Source organism: Pristis pectinata, chromosome 17 (genome assembly GCF_009764475.1).
Source record: "Pristis pectinata isolate sPriPec2 chromosome 17, sPriPec2.1.pri, whole genome shotgun sequence".
NCBI lineage: Eukaryota > Metazoa > Chordata > Chondrichthyes > Rhinopristiformes > Pristidae > Pristis > Pristis pectinata.
In genome coordinates this window covers 21,408,900-21,427,073 of record NC_067421.1, presented here as the reverse complement: position 1 = coordinate 21,427,073, position 18,174 = coordinate 21,408,900, and the positions used below count along the sequence as shown (strand labels likewise).

Genomic DNA, 18,174 nt, shown 5'->3' with positions numbered 1-18,174 from the left:
GGAAGAAGCTGTTCCTAAATCATTGAGTATGGGTCTTCAGGCTCCTGTACTCCCTTCCCCGATGGTAGTAATGAGAAGAGGGCATGTCCCGGATGGTGGGTATCCTTAGTGATGGATGCCGCCTTCTTGAGGCACTACCTCTTGAAGGTGTCCTCGATGGTAGGAAGGGTTGTGCCCATGATGGAGTGGCTGAGTCTACAACTCTCTGGAGCCTCCATACCAGGATGTGATGCAACCAGTCGGAATGCTCTCCACCGTACATCTATAGAAATTTGTAAGAGTCCTTGGTGACATACTAAATATCCTCAAACTCCTAACGAAGTAGAGTCGCTGGCATGCCTTCTTCATGATTGCATCAATGTGTTGAGCCCAGGATAGATCGTCTGAGATGTTGACGCCCAGGAACTTGAAGCTGCTCACCCTTTCCAGCGCTGGCCCCTCAATGAGGACTGATGTATGTTCTCCTGACTTCCCCTTCCTGAAGTCCACAATCAATTCCTTGGTCTTGCTGATGTTGAGTGCAAGATTGTTGTTGCGACACCACTCAACCAGCTGATCTACCTCACTCCTGTAAGCCTCCTCGTTGCCATCAGAGAGTACCAACAATGGCAAAACCATGATTCTGAACTTCCCTCTCTAAACCACTTCATGACTTTAAATGTCTTTTTGACCTTTTTAGTTACCTAACATTTGCCACTTTGGTTTGAGGTGCATTTTTGTCTGGTTTTGTTTCGCTGAAGTACATTTGCAGAAATCTCAATATTAAGTGAAGTATGTACACAGTAAGCTAGCCAACACTGTGTCCAGGCTGGTGTGTGTAAAATAGGTGAATAATTCATTGGATAAGAAGCCAAACGCCAGAAAACTGACTTGAGTGGAAAATTGGGAAAATGTTAGTTGTAGCTTTATTTGTCACAACAGAATGAAATTAATAATTGGGATGGGAAAGGTTAAAAAACAAACAAAATGGCTTACATTAACAATGGTTCCAAACTTCAGGAACTGTGTGGTAAATTACATTAAAAATTCAGGCACAGGTACTGTGACTGAGATGTCAAAAATATTGCATTGCAGTCTTAAAAATAGTAAAATCCTGCAATTTCTAATACTTTGCTTATTACTGTTTAAATAACTACATTTTCGTTTTCTTTTCCTGCATGCTTCTGACTATTTAGGTGCTGTTGGTGCCAGTGAGTATGCAGGATGTACCCCTCAGTTCTGTATAAAAAATGGACTTCGACATAAGGCGATGGTTGAGGTCAGACGTTTACGAGGACAGCTAACAAATGTTGGTAAGAACTGATGAATAATTTCAACTGTTAAAAGAATTTTCCAAAACAAAAATGAAATTGGTGTTTCATTGTGTGATTTGTTTAGGATATTGGTTAAGACGGCAGATGGCAATTAATATATTCTGATTGGCACAATGGAATTTGCCATGCATTTGTAATAGAGTCTTGGCTTCTCATCATTTTTATCAATAATCTGGAGGAAGTAGCTGCCAGAGGAAGTGTAGAGATGGTAGAATTAAAATGTTTAAAAGCATTTGAGCAGGTACTTGGACAGGAAAGGCATAGAGAGATACGGGCAAGTGGGATTAGCGCAGATAAGCATCACGGTCAGTATGGATGAGGTGGGCCAAAGAGCCTGTTACTGTGCTGTACAGATTTATGACTCTAACTTGCAGCAGTTTCTAAGTAGGTTTTAAGTGCATTAATTGTAGTTAACGTGCGATTAACAGGTAAACTTTATTTGCAGGTTAATCATATGTCTTAATGGGGTCAAAAACGAACAGAATCGGGGGGGTAAACATTTAAAAGTAAGCATCGCACATGGTGTTCCAAGAAGCCCTGGGGGCTATTTTGTTGCAGACATTCTTCCCTCCCTTGGCTCCCCATTTTGTCATGGGGCACCAACCCTGCAAATAAATTGTATTTTTCAAAAAGCATGTTTTACAATGTCTTGTGCAGGCCAGAATTTTATTTTATTCATCACTTGACAGCCCTTCTTTGAAATTAAGTGGAACAGCTGGGTGTAAGGAGTTACAATGAGACATGGATTACATGGTCTAATTGAGGTGTTTAAAATTATGGAAGGATTTGAAAGGATACATACAGAGAAGCTATTTGGTGGCAAAATTAGAATTGTTACAGCACATTTGAAGTGTCGAGTAAACACCATCTTTGAATTGAGCAATCTCATCAGTCCCATTCTTCTACTCTTTTCCCATGTATAAACTGGACCAATAATTAATTGGATAAAGTATTCTCTTTCCAATTCTCCACTGAAACCCCTTATTCTGCCACCCGAGGCAGAGAATTCCAGATTATAACTATGTTATGTATTAAAAAATACCTTTCATCTCATTCCCTTTATATCCTTTGCCTGGAATTTTAAATCTGTTTCTCTTGGTCATTGAACCATCCACTAATGGGAACAGCTTCCCTATATTTATCCCATCTGAACCAGGTCTTATACATCACTATCAAATCTCTTCTCAATCATCTTTGCTCCAAGGAGAATAACCCCCAGCTTCTACATTCTGACCTTAAAGCTGAAATTGTTCATCCCAAGAATCTTCCACATCTTTCTTGCTCTCTCCCTGGGACCTTCACCATCTTTCCTAAAGTGTGGTGGATAGAACTGGATGAAATACTTCAGTTGTTGCCTAACCAATTTCAACACTACTTCCTAGTTTTGTACTCTTAAGCTACTTATTTTTTAAGTTACATTTAAATAAATGAATTTATTTTGAACAAGAAAGAACAGTCTCTGAATTTGAGTTGGCCATTCCTGAGTGAAATCAAGAAGCAATTTTTCCACACCAAGCAGATCTGCACTTTTTCTTCAGAGGCTGTAGATGTTGGTTATGGATCAGAATTAGATAAAGTTGAGGTACAGATCATTCATGGCCCATTTGAATGATAGGACTGATTTGAGAGCTTGAATGGCTAACTCCTTTTCCTTCAATCCCAACAATAAGATGGTGGGTGATCAACAGGGTTATCCACTCTGCAGCATTGAGGAGTGTCTGCAGAATAGGTGCATACCTAAATAAGCACTTCCCCCATCCTGACAAGGACCGGTTCAGTTGAATCCTGTTGTCACGTAAATACTGGTATGTATTTATGCACAAACAAGTGCTGTGGTTAACTTGACTGGGTTCAAAGCCACTTGTGGTAATGCCTTATGGTTTCTCTATTCTATAGCTCCAATGCTTATTTGATAGGTAATCTTATTTGCCCTTCATAGAGATCTTTGCAGTGTTCAATTTTACTACTGAAGGTGGTATATCTGCTCTCCAAGTACTCTGTTTTTGCACAACATTGGAAAAATACCCTTATTGTAACATATTCGTTTTTTGCTCACTTGTTCCACAACTATTCCCCACATTTAAAATATAGACACATGTTTAATTGCAAGTGACCCCTACATCACAGCCATTCGGTTTATGGAAATTTGGCCTTACAGAATTCACAAAATACTACCCTGAATTTGAGATGCAGAATAAAATTAACTCTTGTGGTATTTATATGGGGGAAGAAAAGTAAATAAATCAACACAGAATTTATTTTTTTTGAACTTGCATTTCTTGATGCATTACCTGACTGATTCACCAATTAACCATGTGCTTTCCTAACTTTCCCACATACTTCACTCTTCTCTGTTTAGGAGTGATAAAAAGTAATAAACCTTGCACCTAATGTAGTAGCAACCATTTGGTTTCTTTGCAGTGGAAGCAATAAGTCATCCTTTTTTAAAAAGAACTTCCTTTCAAAGTCAAAGTCGAGCTTATTGTCATATATACAAGTACATGTATGCACAGGTGCAATGAAAAGCTTACTTGCAGCAGCATCACAGGCACATAGCATCGTATAAGCAGCATTCACAAGAAAAACATAAATTAAGCCTAAATTGTACACAATTTTTACAAGAAAGAACACAATTAGAACAAAAAAAACTGAAGTCCATTTTAGTGCAAAGTGATCATTGTGTTGCTAAACTGCAGTGATTAGGGTTCTGCCAGTTGGTTCAAGAACTGAATGGTTCTTGAATTTTAGTTATCGTAATAGCATTTTCTAAATAATCTTAATTTGGGTACTTTCTGAATGGCTATTGCCTCTTTGTCTTCTACAGTAACTGCTGTCTTTCCACAACTTGGATTGTTTGTTGATCCTAAGATGAAACCACCAACAGAAACTCAGGTCCTATACTTAAGACAGATTGTAATGGCTGGTCTTGGGGATCACATTGCAAGGAAGATCCAATCGGAAGAAGTGTTAGATGAAAAATGGAGACATGCCTACAAGGTAGAGTGAATTGAACTTTGGCACATAGATTTCAGCTTTGAGTTACAATATTTTCCGGTTAACGCACTGGAACATGAATGAACTGCTCTAGATTTGATCTAACTTTTGTCTATTATGCTCTTCAGACCCCTCTCCTTGATGAGCCAGTGTTTATCCATCCAAATTCAGTGCTTTTCAAACATCTTCCTGAGTTCGTGGTTTATCAAGAAATAGTTGAGACTTCTAAGATGTACATGCAAGGTAAAAAGGATGCATTTCTCTCCAAACTTACTAACAAACTTTGCAGTCCTTTTTTTAACAATTAACATCACAAGGATGATTCATAAATATATAAGACAAGGCCATTAAGGGTGAGATATTGAAGCATGAGGCTCTATATTCCTCTACTTGCAGCAGATCTCATCTTATGGATAGGAAGTTGAGTTTGCAGTAGCTGTGTTCTGGCAAAGCTGTTGTGGATTTTATCTTCCTAAAATTAAGGAAGGATGCACTGATTTCCAAAAGTTGATTCTGAATTTTTAAGAACAGTTGTAGCTTCAATGTATTTTTCACAACTAGATTTAATCCATTCTATTTCACATCACTATTTATCCTAACAATGGATTTTTAAATGGTTGTAGTTCTACTAACCTAGCAAAGACCCAAAGTGCAGTTTTTAAAACCGTGGCTAGATAGTTTTGTATCCTTGAATTGGGGGAAGGCTGATTTCAACAGCATAAGAGAGGACCTGGTAAAAGCAGATTTGGTGCAGATACTTGCAGGATTAGTGTAGATAGGCAAAAAGTTGGCATGGATGTGGTAGGCCAAAGGACCTGTTTCTGTGCTGTACATCTATCATTCTAAGGTGGAAATGTTACATGTACCTGGAGTATTACCACATGAACCAAGTGGATTCACCCCTACGGCCATAAAGATTCTGGCAGAAATGTGTATTTATCCATTGGGAATACTTCCCTTTTTGCCATATTTCCATTTGCAGCTACAAATATTTTTAAATTAGTTCAATGTTATTACACTGAAAATACCTTCTTTCACAATTGCTTTGTTTTATTTCTGTACTTTATCAATAATCAGGTGCTTGAAGTATTGCAAAAATATATTTGTAAAGTGAAACAATCTCAACCACACGCCTTGGGGAATATAGGCTTTAGTGATGATTTGGACTTAGACTTGTTGACTGAGCCTTTGGAGCGGCTTGCTTGCAGATCTTTGAATTTCACATCTGCAAGTGACTTCAGCCACATTTTTACCATTCATCTACATCAGAAACATTGATATTGAAAATACTTCAAGCGACATTTGTGCACATGGCAAATTCTCTTAACTTGCATATTTACTTCTGAGATCCTTCACCAACATTTAGTAGTTTCTCAATGCTCAATAGGTTTTTTTTCCTGATCTTCCTACCAAAGTGGGTAACCTGTCATTTTCCTGCAATATACTGTCTGCTCCCACTTTGCCTAGCCTGACTATCGCCATCCCTTTTGTAGATCTCCTTATTCTTCACTTTCTAAAAGGAGATTCTAGTGTAGTTATCCAAATCAATATGTTCATAGGTATAATAGACATTACAAACTATTTTCAATCTGTAGATCAAATGCTTTTCATTAATATTATTCATTGCTCTCAGAAAAAACAATGAATGCAGTGGAATGGAGCAAATTAGGCTAGAATGATGTTTCATACAGGGAGATTTTTGATAGGCTGTATGATATTATGAAATATGTCACAATTTGAATGCCCCATATACAGTAGCAATTCCAAATTTTGTTGAACATCTCTTTTGTAAAATTTATAGTGATATTTTTAATGTTCACTTATTGCAAATTTAACAGAAATCAAATCCTCTTACCAGGGCTGACTGTGATTGAACCTGAGTGGATCCCTCTCCTCCTGCCCCAATACAGTCACTATGGAAAACCGCTGGATACACCCGCTCCACGATACTGCCCTGAGACTGGTCGGGTTAAGTGTCATAGAGAAAGTACCTTTTGTAAGTTGATGGGTTAATTATTGCTAATGTGTATCTGTGTTAACTGGACCCTGAGGAGGAATTCTGCCTTTGGGAAGGGATTTTAATCAATGAAACTTAGACTTCAGTAAAAATTTTCCTTGTATTTATATTTGGTGTAGAAAGGTAAGTTTTCTATATTCATCAATTGTTATATTTCTATTTATAGTCAGAGTTGGCTGGCAACTTCCTGCGGTGGAAGTAGACTACCCAGAGGGACTGGACCGATACAAGTACTTTGCCAAGTTTTTGTTGGAAGGAACAGTGAGTATTTCCTAAAGCAATACTTCTCTAAAGGAGTTGAATTCTAGCTGTCAATTTTACATCTGATGAGTTCCATAATTGCAGTCTTTACAGTGAAATTATCGATGAGATGAATTTTGTAGCCAAAAATTGCAAAGCCCCTTGCCAAAAACACCCAATGAAACAAGTTTTTTTTGTGTGGATGGTGTTGTATTTCTGTTCTGCCATCGTCTAATGGTTTTCTCCCCTGTCATTCCTCTCTTGTGATATTGATTACTTACTGAAGTGCATTTTCATGGTTGCCAAGTCAAAATCTGTTGCTTTGCCCAAGTGGCCATTCTCATCTGGTGAGTGGCAGTGTGGTGTACATTTGCACAGATCATCATCACACTCAACTGTTTCCTCATTAGATATCCACACTTATTTTTTCCTCCTTTTACTGAATGGCACAAGCCAGTTTTGCCATTTCAGCTGAAGTCGACTAATTTAACGTAAATGAGGAAACCTGGGGCACAACTCACAATGCATGGTTTCGTGCAGCTTGAAGTATTTAAAATGGTGAGTGCAATTTGACTGAATTGCAATAATATATTCTTAAACCAATTGCATCGATGGAAGTTCTCACCAGTGAATATCATTGGTTGTAATTTTTAAAAAATTGTTCCAGAAATCATTTATGTAAAGGAAAGCATATAGCTGGATTTCTAACAGAATTATTTAATAAGCTTCTAATTAATACTGAACTTTCAAATAGCAGTGTAAAGAGCAGGGTGTTCGTACTGCAGTCCAATCAAGTGGATCTTAATTTCATTCTGCAAAATATGTGGTGATATCCCAGTGATGGAGAAACAGAACTCAAAATGAAATGGCAAAGTGAACAAAGATATCCAGGATCATGGGTGGCAAGAAAAGCTGTAAGGATTCATCAAGCTGCCAGTTTTAGAGCAGGTGCTTCTCCACTGGAATGATGGAAGCATTCCTGCCTCTTCTAAAGGCTGAACTCAGATTGGCTGATTCTTAATAAGGTCACCAACCTGCAGATCCTTGCGTACCAGTGACCTAAAAAAACTTAATTGACAGGATGAAGGAGAGAGGGTTATGATTTAGGTCTACTTGGTTAGGAAGGTGAAAAGTTGCTTATCTCTTGAGTTAAATAAAGATGCAAGACAATTAATCATGCATTACCTGCTTTATAAGTAATTGCTTATTTATTTTCCACCCTACATTGAAGGTAATTAAAAAATTTGCCTCGTACACCAAGTGTCTACTTTCCAGTCCATCGACTATGTTAAAGTCCTGGGCCAAGTAAGTTTGTACATTTTCATCAACAACTGAGCATGAAATGACAATGTTAGAGTAGTATTTGATAAACTCTCACCGTTTCAATTACTAATTTCTAGTGCTTAAGACAGAGAGACTTTTTAGTGAATTTGATAAAAGTGCATATGCGCCCATTTGGAAGTGGATTAAGGCTGCTGTGCCAGTGTACTGTATCAAGCAGTTACTGTCTTTTTGTCTTAGACAGTCCCTCGGGATTGAAGATGACTTGCTTCCACTGTAGTTTTATGGGATCAAGGGTGGCTAATGGTGCCCATGTGGGAGCTTCAGATTCCCCCATTGATGAGGCAGGAGGTGCCAGGTAGGGTGGGTGGGTCATTTGTGAGGTGTTCCACCGCTCTCACAGGGCTTCTGTGCTACTGATGCCTGGTCTCAAAGTTCTTGATATCATCCCAAATGCTCCTCCTCTACTCTGAGCAGTCCTTGAATCTTTTTCTGTTTGTCAGGCAATCTCTTCCCATGAAAGAACTTGGAGCAGTGTCTGGTACTGGGCACAATGACCCAGACACCAGGCGGCGGGGGGGGGGGGAAGGGGTGGGGTTGGTGTCGGCGCGTTACGCCGCGCCCCTGGTGGGGATGTATCAGTGTGTTACACTTTGTAGAACTTTATTTCTTTGGAGGTATTGTTGTTGTTTAAGTAATAGCCAAAGCCTATGAGTTATGCCATAAAAATTAATTTAGCAATATTATTTAGATACTTATTTGGGGTGCAGGTGGCATTGGGTGGAGTGGGGAAATTAAATAGATTTTATTACTTGCTGTCATTTTTTGATTTGTGTGCAAGACCAGTAACTAAAATCCTGCTATTTCAAAGGCTTCAGCCGAGGACAGATGCACTGCTGAGAGCTCTGGTTTCTGAAAAAGTGGACAGTCGTGATGCGTTGCTCGCTGCCTGGAACAAAGATAATAAATGTGAGAAGCCTAATATGCTTTTATCTCATGTTGCCTAGTGCCGAGATAAATGCTTGCGCAACTCTGAAGTTCTTTTGTTGAATATAGAAATACTCCAGTAAAATTATAAGAGTGTAACAAACAGGAGCAGTTGCTGGCCATCTAGTCCTTGGAGCCTGCTTCTCCATCATCACCATCGTGGTTGATGCCTTCTCCCTCAGTGCCATTTTCCACAGCTAGCTCCATATCTTTTGATTCCCTTAATGCCCAGTAATCTCAAATGAACACACGATGAACTTCCATAGCCATCCAGGGGAGAGAATTCCAGAGGTTCACCATCTTCTCAGTTAAGAAGTTTCTCCTTCTCTCAGCCTTGCACAACCTACCTCTTATTCTCAAACTAGACTCCTCTGTTGGAGGAACCATTCTGCCATTAGCTTGTCAAGCCCTTTAAGAATTCTGTAAGTGTCAATGAGATCCCTCATCCATCCAAACACTAAGGAACACAGTCTCAGTCTGTTCAATCTCTCCCATTCCTGCAACCAATCTGGTTCGTCTTTGCTGCCCTCCCTCGATCACAAGTACATCCTTTCTTGGGTAAGGGGACCGAAAGTGTACAAAATAAGTCCAGCTGCAGTCTCAGCAAGGTCCTGAACAATTACTTCTCTAATCAAACTTTCTCATAATAAAGGCTGACCTGCCATTTCCTGTCTTCATCACTCGCAGCACCTGTGTGTTGGCTTTCAGTGTCATGTTTAGAAACATACCTCGGTCTCTTTGAATGTCAACTGTACCTAATTTCTCTCAATTTAATGAATAATTTGCTTTTCTGTTATTTTTAAAAAAAATAAATGTTTAAGTTTGCTGATAGTTAAATGTTCTGTGATAATTAATCTTGTATTATTGTTTTCATATTTTTTCTTTGAAACAGACCTATTATCAGCTTATTGTCAATGGCTTCCTGAGGCAATGCACACAGAAGTTTCTCTTCACTGGCCTCCAACAAAAGTATAAAATGCAGCTTTAATTTCCAGTTGATGGAAATTGTTTTCATCCAGAAATGACCCTCTTTGGTGGAATTATATTTGTATGACTTTCTGATCAAGAACTGATTTAACAATGTTTGAAGAAAGAATAAAATTTAGCTCAAAGGAGTGTAGATACGAAATAATATTTTGCACATGTCAAAGACTGTAAAAGTGTTAACTGGTGCATTTATCTGAGAAGCAAACCAATTTGGATTTGTTGGTTGTTTAACATTGGAGCGATCAGCATTGCAGTTGAATCCTTGTATCGAGGTAACTTTTGATACCTATTTCAAAGGAGCTTTATTTGATTTCTCATATTCCCTATTTTGTTGCACTGCAACCATTTGTAACGAGAAAAATAAATGCTACTTGTAGCATTTATTTTTAACCTGTAATTTTACTGTAGCAGTAAAAGTACTTTAGGTGCAGTTGCCTTGTAAACTAAGATTTTGGTCTTTATAAGATCAGGGTGGGAAAGAAATGGTCCAAGACAAGTCCACAAAACACGATTAAAAATGTCTAAGCAGACCAATTCATTCTTGTTGGGTAGTTGCAATTTTACAAATAAAACTTATAGTATACATAAACTGCTTTTGAGTGTTTTTTGCCATTATCAGAAAGTCTGATCTTTAAGTTTTTTTCTCATATAATGGAATCAATCTTGTACACTGCAGAACTCACTGTAGGTTTGTTAGAAGTATTGCCAGCTATGGAGTGTGATAATTTGCCTTGCTGTGGGACAAATTTAAATATCAGCAAATGATGAAGATTTCTTTACAAAATAACTTAAAATGAACTTCCTAATGTCTCAGAGCAAGCTTTTTCCTAACATTTTGTTTTTGCTTTTAGGAAGTTGAAGCTTCCATGTGCAAATATGCTCTAATAATATGAAATTTGTAATTGTTTGGTGGGGTGAAGGGGTTTAGCAATTTCTCTTCATCAGCTGGATTTTATGCTGGAATTTAGCAAGTTTCTCGGCCATCTTTCCAGCGGCTTTGAGCATGCTAAAGTTTTACTCTGAACTTGAAAGGATCTGGTTTCCCAGCAGATAGTATTCTCAAGTGGGACTTTCTCTTGACATGTCCTGTTGTAAGTTGTTAAATTATCTCATCCAATCTGCATATCTAGTATAATCATTACCTATTATGATGTAATGTTAAACCAAGAACTGGCAGGGGTCCAAAGTGACTTGGTGTTTTGTGCACAAGTTGTTAAAATTCATGGATTGGTACAAAAATAATCAAAAAGCTAACAGAATGATACCTGCAGGTCGAGGGGATGAATGGGTCTAAGTGCTGGACTGCTTCCTTCTTGAACTATAGTTGCTGTTGAATGGCACATCGCCACATTTTCTAGGGCGAGGCCAATAAATGCTGGCTTTGTTGGTGATGCTCATATTAAAAAAAAAGTACATTGGGTTGCAAATTCCACTACAGTTTAATAAAGCCCTAGTTAGATACTTGTATTCAGTTCAAGGTACTGTACTTTTAGGATAGTTCTATTGGTCTAGGAAGGAGGAAGAATAAGTGAAACAACAACAGTGTCCTCTCCAAGGCCAATATACCCTGCATTGATGCCCTTCTTACAGTCAGTTGGTCAAGCCACAGTGTTTGCATGCCTGATATCAGACTTTTGGAACATATTTCATTCTAAGCTGTCACAGGAAGAGATTACCAGGAAGACCGAAGAAAAGACTCAAGAATGTGCTCAAAGCCACCTTGAAAAATCCCTGGCCCATGGCTGCTCAATGTAGGAATGGAGCATTTGGGATGGGGAGCATCCTGAATTGATTTCATGCATGGGGACCACAGAGAAGCCCAATGTAAACTGTGGAAGAAGCCACACCACAAATTACCGTTCTTTCTTAGGCAGTCCCTCAGGATCAAGGATCTTCCACTCCAGTTTTGTGGGTTCTGAGGTAGCTAATGATATGAAATAATTTGGACCTGCAGATTCTTCCACAGATGGGGCAAGTGATGGTCCATGGGGCAGTGGGTGTGTAGTTCATAAGGTGGTCTCTTTAAATCCGGGATTGTGTTCCCCAGAATTTAGAAGAATCAGAAGTGATTAGATGAATGTTTTTAAAAGTTTAAGGGGAAGTGATCTTATAGATTAAAACTATTTCCAATGGTGTGGGTATCTAAGGTGAGGCATTCACGGTTGCTTTAATTACTTGATCATAGCTTAAAGGGTAGAGCCAGGATTTTTCAGAAGTGAAGCTAGAAAACAGTTTTATACACAGAGGATCCTAGTTTGGGATAGCAGATGCTGGTTGAATTGTTAACTTAAAATTTAAGATTGATAAGAGTTATGTTAAACATATATGGAGGTGGGTCACGGATCAATCATATTCATACAAATTGGAAGAACAAATGTGATGCACCAATCTGACACTGGAGGAACTCAGCAGGCTAGGCAGCATCTGTGGAGAAAAGCAGGCATTCAACGTTTCAGATCAGGACTCTTCTTCAGGACTGAAGCTAGGAAAAGGGGAAGCCCAATATATAGGAGGGGAAAGCAGAGCAGTGATAGGTGGACAAAATAGGGAGGTAGGGGTGGGCACAAGGTGGTGATAGGTAGATGCAGGTAAGAGATAGTGATAAACGGGTGCGGAGGAGGAGGGAAGGGCAGGTCTACCGGGGATAGGTGAAAGGTAAGGAGAGAAAGGGGAAAAAAAGGGGAGGGGGTAGAAAGAAGAGAGATAACCTAGGGAAGAGAAGAAGCATGGTGGGACGGTGGGGGTTGGTTGGGGGGGGGGGATTACTTAAAGTGGGAGAATTCAATGTTCATGCCATTAGGCTGGAAGGTTCCAAGATGGAAAATGAGGTATGTATTTTTTAAAATCCAGATTCCAGCATCTGTAGTCATTTGTTTTTTTCTGATGGAACAATCTATTCTTTTCCCATCAGCAGATTCATAGTTAACTGGATTAGTTTTGTTTGCTTGCTAAACTTGGTTTGCTTCCAATATTGTTCAATCTCTTTACTATTTAATGAATATTTCATTACTGGAGAGTTAGAAGTTGTCGAAGTTAACTAGATATGGAAGAAGACCCGTTTTCAAAGTGAATCGAACATATTAAAACGAGAGTATTAAGCCACTATCTACAGTATTCTAACCAAATACTGTTCAAAATTGAAATAACGTCAGAAAATGTTGGAATTATTACAATCACCATCTGCTATGACAAATAAAGTGAAATCTGTGGTAGAGCTCGCGGAAAGTTTACATTTCGAGCATTTTCTTCATTTTAATTTTAGACACGTATTTTTACCGAAAACGCGTTTGTTTGTACATGTATCCTATCCTGTGATATGAAAAGCTGGAAAATGCCCTATGCCGTTTCTCAGAATCAAATTTCTCTGGATAGTGTGGAAACAAAAGTGTGGAGATGCCGGGGATTGAACCCGGGGCCTCATACATGCAAAGCATGCGCTCTACCACTGAGCTACATCCCCTACCCATAAAGCAAGCGTGGAAACCGGCCTCTGTATAGAATGCAGCAGGGAGTTGGTGTTCCTTCCGTGTAATGGTAGGAGGTAGCTTAATGGATTTTTTAAATTGCTGTAAGCAATAACAAAATTTTAATAAAGTTAAAAATTTTATTTTTAAAGCACTGCTGTATTGTTGCTGCTTTAATAGACCAGCTTTACTTCACACAATGCTTGTCACTATCTAAGTAACTAACTAGTTTGGACTTTACAAGGAGAGTTACTTATTATTAATGTGTGATTAAATAAACGCCAAAGAAGCTAACGAAATCTAGTTTTAAAAAACACATACCCAAATCTAAAAGAATTGGTTACATACAATGGTTATAAAAGGAGAGACTAATGACATGGTAGGGAGTAAGAAAAGTGTTTTGCTCTCCCCGTCGGGGAATTGAACCCCGGTCTCCCGCGTGACAGGCGGGGATACTAACCACTATACTAACGAGGACTTGGCATGGTGATATGTTGTAGTTTGTCGTACTTAAAGATGATACAGTTTTATGTGAGTAGTGAACGTGAAATTAATATCAGTACTTCCCCCACAAGCCACAGCCTGCGTTATCGCATGGAATCAGTTCAACACATTTTGACCAGTGCCACTGCTTCTGCAGCTGAGATCGGTAGCATTCAGCTAACAGTGGGTTTTTGAGACCATTCGAGAGATTCTCTTGAATGAACCAGATGTGCTAAAGAGGCACCAAAATTGAGTTTGCCCTGGTACATATGAACACAACATATAAGATTCTGGAGCAGGACTTGGCCATTTCGTCCTTCAGATTTCAGAGTAATGTCATAGTCATGAAGCACAGGAACAGGCCCTTTGACTCAACATATCTGTGTCGGGTATTCTAATTCAATTTCCTAACACTCAAACCACAACATCTATGTCAAGGTGTTTCAGATGTTCATTTAAATTCTTCTTAAATGTTGTAGGAGTATTTGCTTCCATTGCCTCCCACCATTCATCAAGATCATAACTGATACTTAAATGCTACTTTCGTACCCTATCCCCATAGCCCTCAATTCCCTTCATATGCAGAAATTGATTAAGCTTTTGTTTGAATGAACTCAATGACTGAACCTCCACAACCCTCGAGGATAGAGAATTTCAATGATTCACCACCCTGTAAGTGAAGAAAATTCTCCTCTGTTCTACATAACCTATCCCTTATTCTGATATCGTGACCTGTGGCTTTAAGCATCTGAACTGGGGGTACCTCCTCCCTGCATTCACCCTATGAGAATTTTATGATCCAATGAGATCACCACTCATTTTCCTAAACTCTGGAGAATACACACAATCTCTCACCGATATATTCCATCTATCTTGTTCTGGCTCACCCACTTAGTTTGTCTATAGCCATATGAAGCATATTTACATACTCCTTTTTATTCACAAGCCCATCTAGATTTGTATCATCAGTAAATTTAGAAATATAACATTTGGCCCCCTCAACCAAACTGTATAAATTATGAGCAGCTGGGCACTGATTACTTGAAGGCACAACTTAGATTCTGAGCTCTCAGTCCCACACATTGTTTTAATACAAACATGACCCATAAGAGAAATCCTCACACTTATATTTCCAAACCTTCTTTTAGCACAAGGGCCCGTTTCCATGCTGTCTGACTCTATGTACACATCTTTCTGCTGCCCAATTGCAAGGAGGATGATATGTCAAGAAATGCTTATTATCATTACATTGCAGAGAGATCTAAATTAAATGTCAAATGAACTGTGGTCCATTTTTAGGCACTATTTCTGCAGTATAACATGCATTGCAAGGACCCACCTTAAGCCTTCAATGGTACATTCTTTTGATATACAGGTACCTATGCACCAGAATTTCATCCATTTTTAAGTAAACTGTTGCTTCCTTTTTGGCAGAAGCTGATATGGACTCTTTTGAAAGGTCTCGTTGGCCATTTCACAGTTGTAGTGATGTCCTTGATGGAAAAGTTCAGCACTGCTGGCAAACTGTGCACATTGACATGACTTCTTCCAAGTATCTTTCAATATTCAGTCAATGCATAAAATATATTCAATGGTGCTTATGGTGGCACCTAAAGGTGCCGTGAATGCTGCATTTTAACATTAGCATTTGGGTAACTGAAAACTGAACCATATTTGATAATTTACATGTAAACTTAAACTGGAGTATAAGCACTGACAAGGCAAGGTACAAAGCAAGTGTGCATCAGTCATTGATAATGACTCAGCAGCATTTTACAATTTTATATTATAAGCTGACCAGAAACCTATGCTAATGAGAATGGGAAGTGTTTCATTGTCAGATGCTACTAAATTGCATACACTGCAAATAACATACATGCACTGTAGATAACTTAAGTATATGTGCTTAGTACAAGCACCAACTTTTTAAATCCGATGTCTCTTTGCTTTGTTCGGTACTAAAATTTGGCAGAGCTCCGAGAATCCTGTTCAAACCTGGTGTATTGTTTTTTTACCCCATTACACAGTGCAGTTAACTTTCAATGTTGAGAACTACTGCATCATGTGATATTAATCTTCAGTGTAAAACTTCAGAGAGACTGTATAGCTTTTATAGTAGAAGTTAACACAGATTAGAACCAGACTGCTTCTTTGAAGTTCAATGCAAAAGTGAAAAAAGAAACTTAAGAAAACACAAGACTAGCCATAAACATAAAGAGGAATCCAAAAATTCTTTCGGTATGTGAACAGGGAAATAGCTGTAAGAGGAGAGCTGTGGCCTATCAGAAGCCAAGTAGGAAATGTACTCATGGAGATCAGAGGCGTTACTGAGGAACTAAATGAATATTCCACATCAGTCTCCGCTAAGGAAGAAAATGATGCTCAGCAAACAAGGATGTGGTTGAGATTCTGGATGGGATAAAGATTGATTACCAAGAAGTCTAGCTTAAAGTGGATAAATTACCTGGTCCAGATGGGATGTATCCTAGATTGCTGAAGGAAGTAAGGAAAGAAATTGCAGAGGTCCTCACCATAATCTTCTGAACATATAGATTTAGGGGTGGTTCTGGAGTGAATTGCAAGGGATAAACTGAGTTGCTGTAGACCAGTCAATTTAACCTTGGCGGTAGGGAAAGCTCTAGAAATAGTCTGAGACACAATTAGCAGTTGCTTGGACAAGGGTGGAATAAACATAAAAAGTCATGTAAAAGGCAAATTATGTCCAACTAATGATTGAGTTTTTGATAAAGCAACAGAAAAGGTCGATGAGGCAAATGAGTTTGGTGTGCTGTACATGAACTCCTAAAAGGCACTTGATAAGATGCCGTATAATACATTTATGAGAACGGGCTGTGGTAGCATGGATAGAAAATTGGCTAAGTAACAGAAAACATAGAATAGCAGTGAAGTATCCAGTGAAGCTCTCCAGATATCAGTGCTGGGACCCACTATTTATCTTAATATGTATTAATGGTTTGAATGTTTATATACAGTGCACAATTTCAAATTTGCATGCCTAGTGAACTATGACTATGCAGACAGATTAATATAAAGCACGATGAAAAAGTAACAATTTCAAGAAACTGCTAAAGAAGTTAATATAAAATACTTCAAAATGCTGTGAACTGACATGAACTCATTATTAATCTAACAGATTTAGCTCTGAAATATATCTTCAATTTACATGTACTTCTCTACCACTATGACTCTGAACACAACTCACCACAGCAATCACTCAAAGGAGCTTTGTCCTATCTGTACAGTTGATTAATCCTGTTAGTAGTTTCATTGTAAGTTGCCCTAAAACTCTTTTTATAATACAAGTCACACTTGTGATGATTAATACCAACCGCTTCCTCTCAGAGGTACCATCTGTGACCAAATAGGTTTATGTACAGTATGTCCGTGAATGTCTTAATTAATTTCTTTGTCATAAATTTTCACAGAAAAGGACCTTGTTGAGGAAGAACTCTCGGCTTATCAGCACCTTGTAAAGTCCTTACTCTTGCAAATACTTATCTGTTGACTTGAAAATTCTGTGGCTAATTACATTACAGAATATCTGTGGTGAAAGCAGATAAGTGCGTCCTTGGGTTTGTCTCAAGTCTTTGTCAATGATGCTTTCAGAAAAAATTTAGTCTACAGTCAAATCATAAAGTTCTTTGGTTCCTCATGGCATGCTGGGCTGAAATTTTGGTCAAGTTTGGTTCAAGCACCACTGCTACAGCAACATTTCTGTCATTGTGTATGATTACTAATAAATCCAAAAGGATCTGTAATACATTTTATCCCTAGTTCCTTCCCCTTCTGAGTCTTTAAATTCCTCTCTTAAACATGGCCTTTGCATAAACACAATTTCTCTTTTACTCCTCATCAGGTTTGCACTCTCCCCTCCTCCCAACGCTGTTGATACGACTGAATGTTAGAGAAAACATAAGAGAAACTGGAAGCTGTTAGATCACTCAGCACCTCATGCCTGCACTGCCATTCAATAAGATTATGGCTAATCTTGTATCTCAAATCCACTTTTCTGCCAAGCACCATATTCCTTTAGTGTCCAAAAATCATTCTCAGCCTTGAATATTCTAAGACTGAGCATCCACCTTCCTTCAGGGAGGTAGGAATTCCAAAGTTTTACAAGCCACTAGGTAAAAAAAATTCTCTTCACCTTAGTCCTGAAACTTTCTCCTGAGGTCATGTTCACGAGTTAGAGTAAATCCAGTGGAAGAACCAGACTCTTAGCATCTACTCTTTTAAATCCATTTCAGAAACTCCACATGATTACCAATATAGCATTATGTAAGGATCTGTAATTTATCTTAGGGTATGTAATGGACCATTGATATACAGCAACAAGGAAATTAGATGTGGGGCATTGCTTGCAAGGACAGAAGAGTTGAGTTATTTT

The 18,174-nt window shown here is 38.5% G+C and overlaps 1 protein-coding gene and 2 non-coding genes across 3 annotated transcripts in view; 1 reads left to right on the top strand and 2 right to left on the bottom strand.

Moving 5' to 3' along the window:
• The window catches only part of dhx37 (DEAH (Asp-Glu-Ala-His) box polypeptide 37), a 36,232-nt gene extending 25,857 nt beyond the window's left edge, over window positions 1-10,375 (top strand). Inside the window, 8 exon segments of the mRNA XM_052032019.1 lie at window positions 1,176-1,292; window positions 4,138-4,310; window positions 4,436-4,550; window positions 6,166-6,303; window positions 6,491-6,585; window positions 7,796-7,869; window positions 8,717-8,814; window positions 9,725-10,375. Of these exon segments, the coding sequence (XP_051887979.1) occupies window positions 1,176-1,292; window positions 4,138-4,310; window positions 4,436-4,550; window positions 6,166-6,303; window positions 6,491-6,585; window positions 7,796-7,869; window positions 8,717-8,814; window positions 9,725-9,807 (893 nt within the window). The 3' untranslated portion in view covers window positions 9,808-10,375.
• Window positions 10,376-13,207: 2,832 nt separating this feature from the next.
• trnaa-ugc (transfer RNA alanine (anticodon UGC)) lies at window positions 13,208-13,279 on the bottom strand. The gene has a single exon. It is a non-coding gene; the product is annotated as a tRNA-Ala (tRNA).
• Window positions 13,280-13,688: 409 nt separating this feature from the next.
• trnad-guc (transfer RNA aspartic acid (anticodon GUC)) lies at window positions 13,689-13,760 on the bottom strand. Its single transcript has one exon. It is a non-coding gene; the product is annotated as a tRNA-Asp (tRNA).
• Between the last annotated feature and the right edge of the window lie 4,414 nt (window positions 13,761-18,174).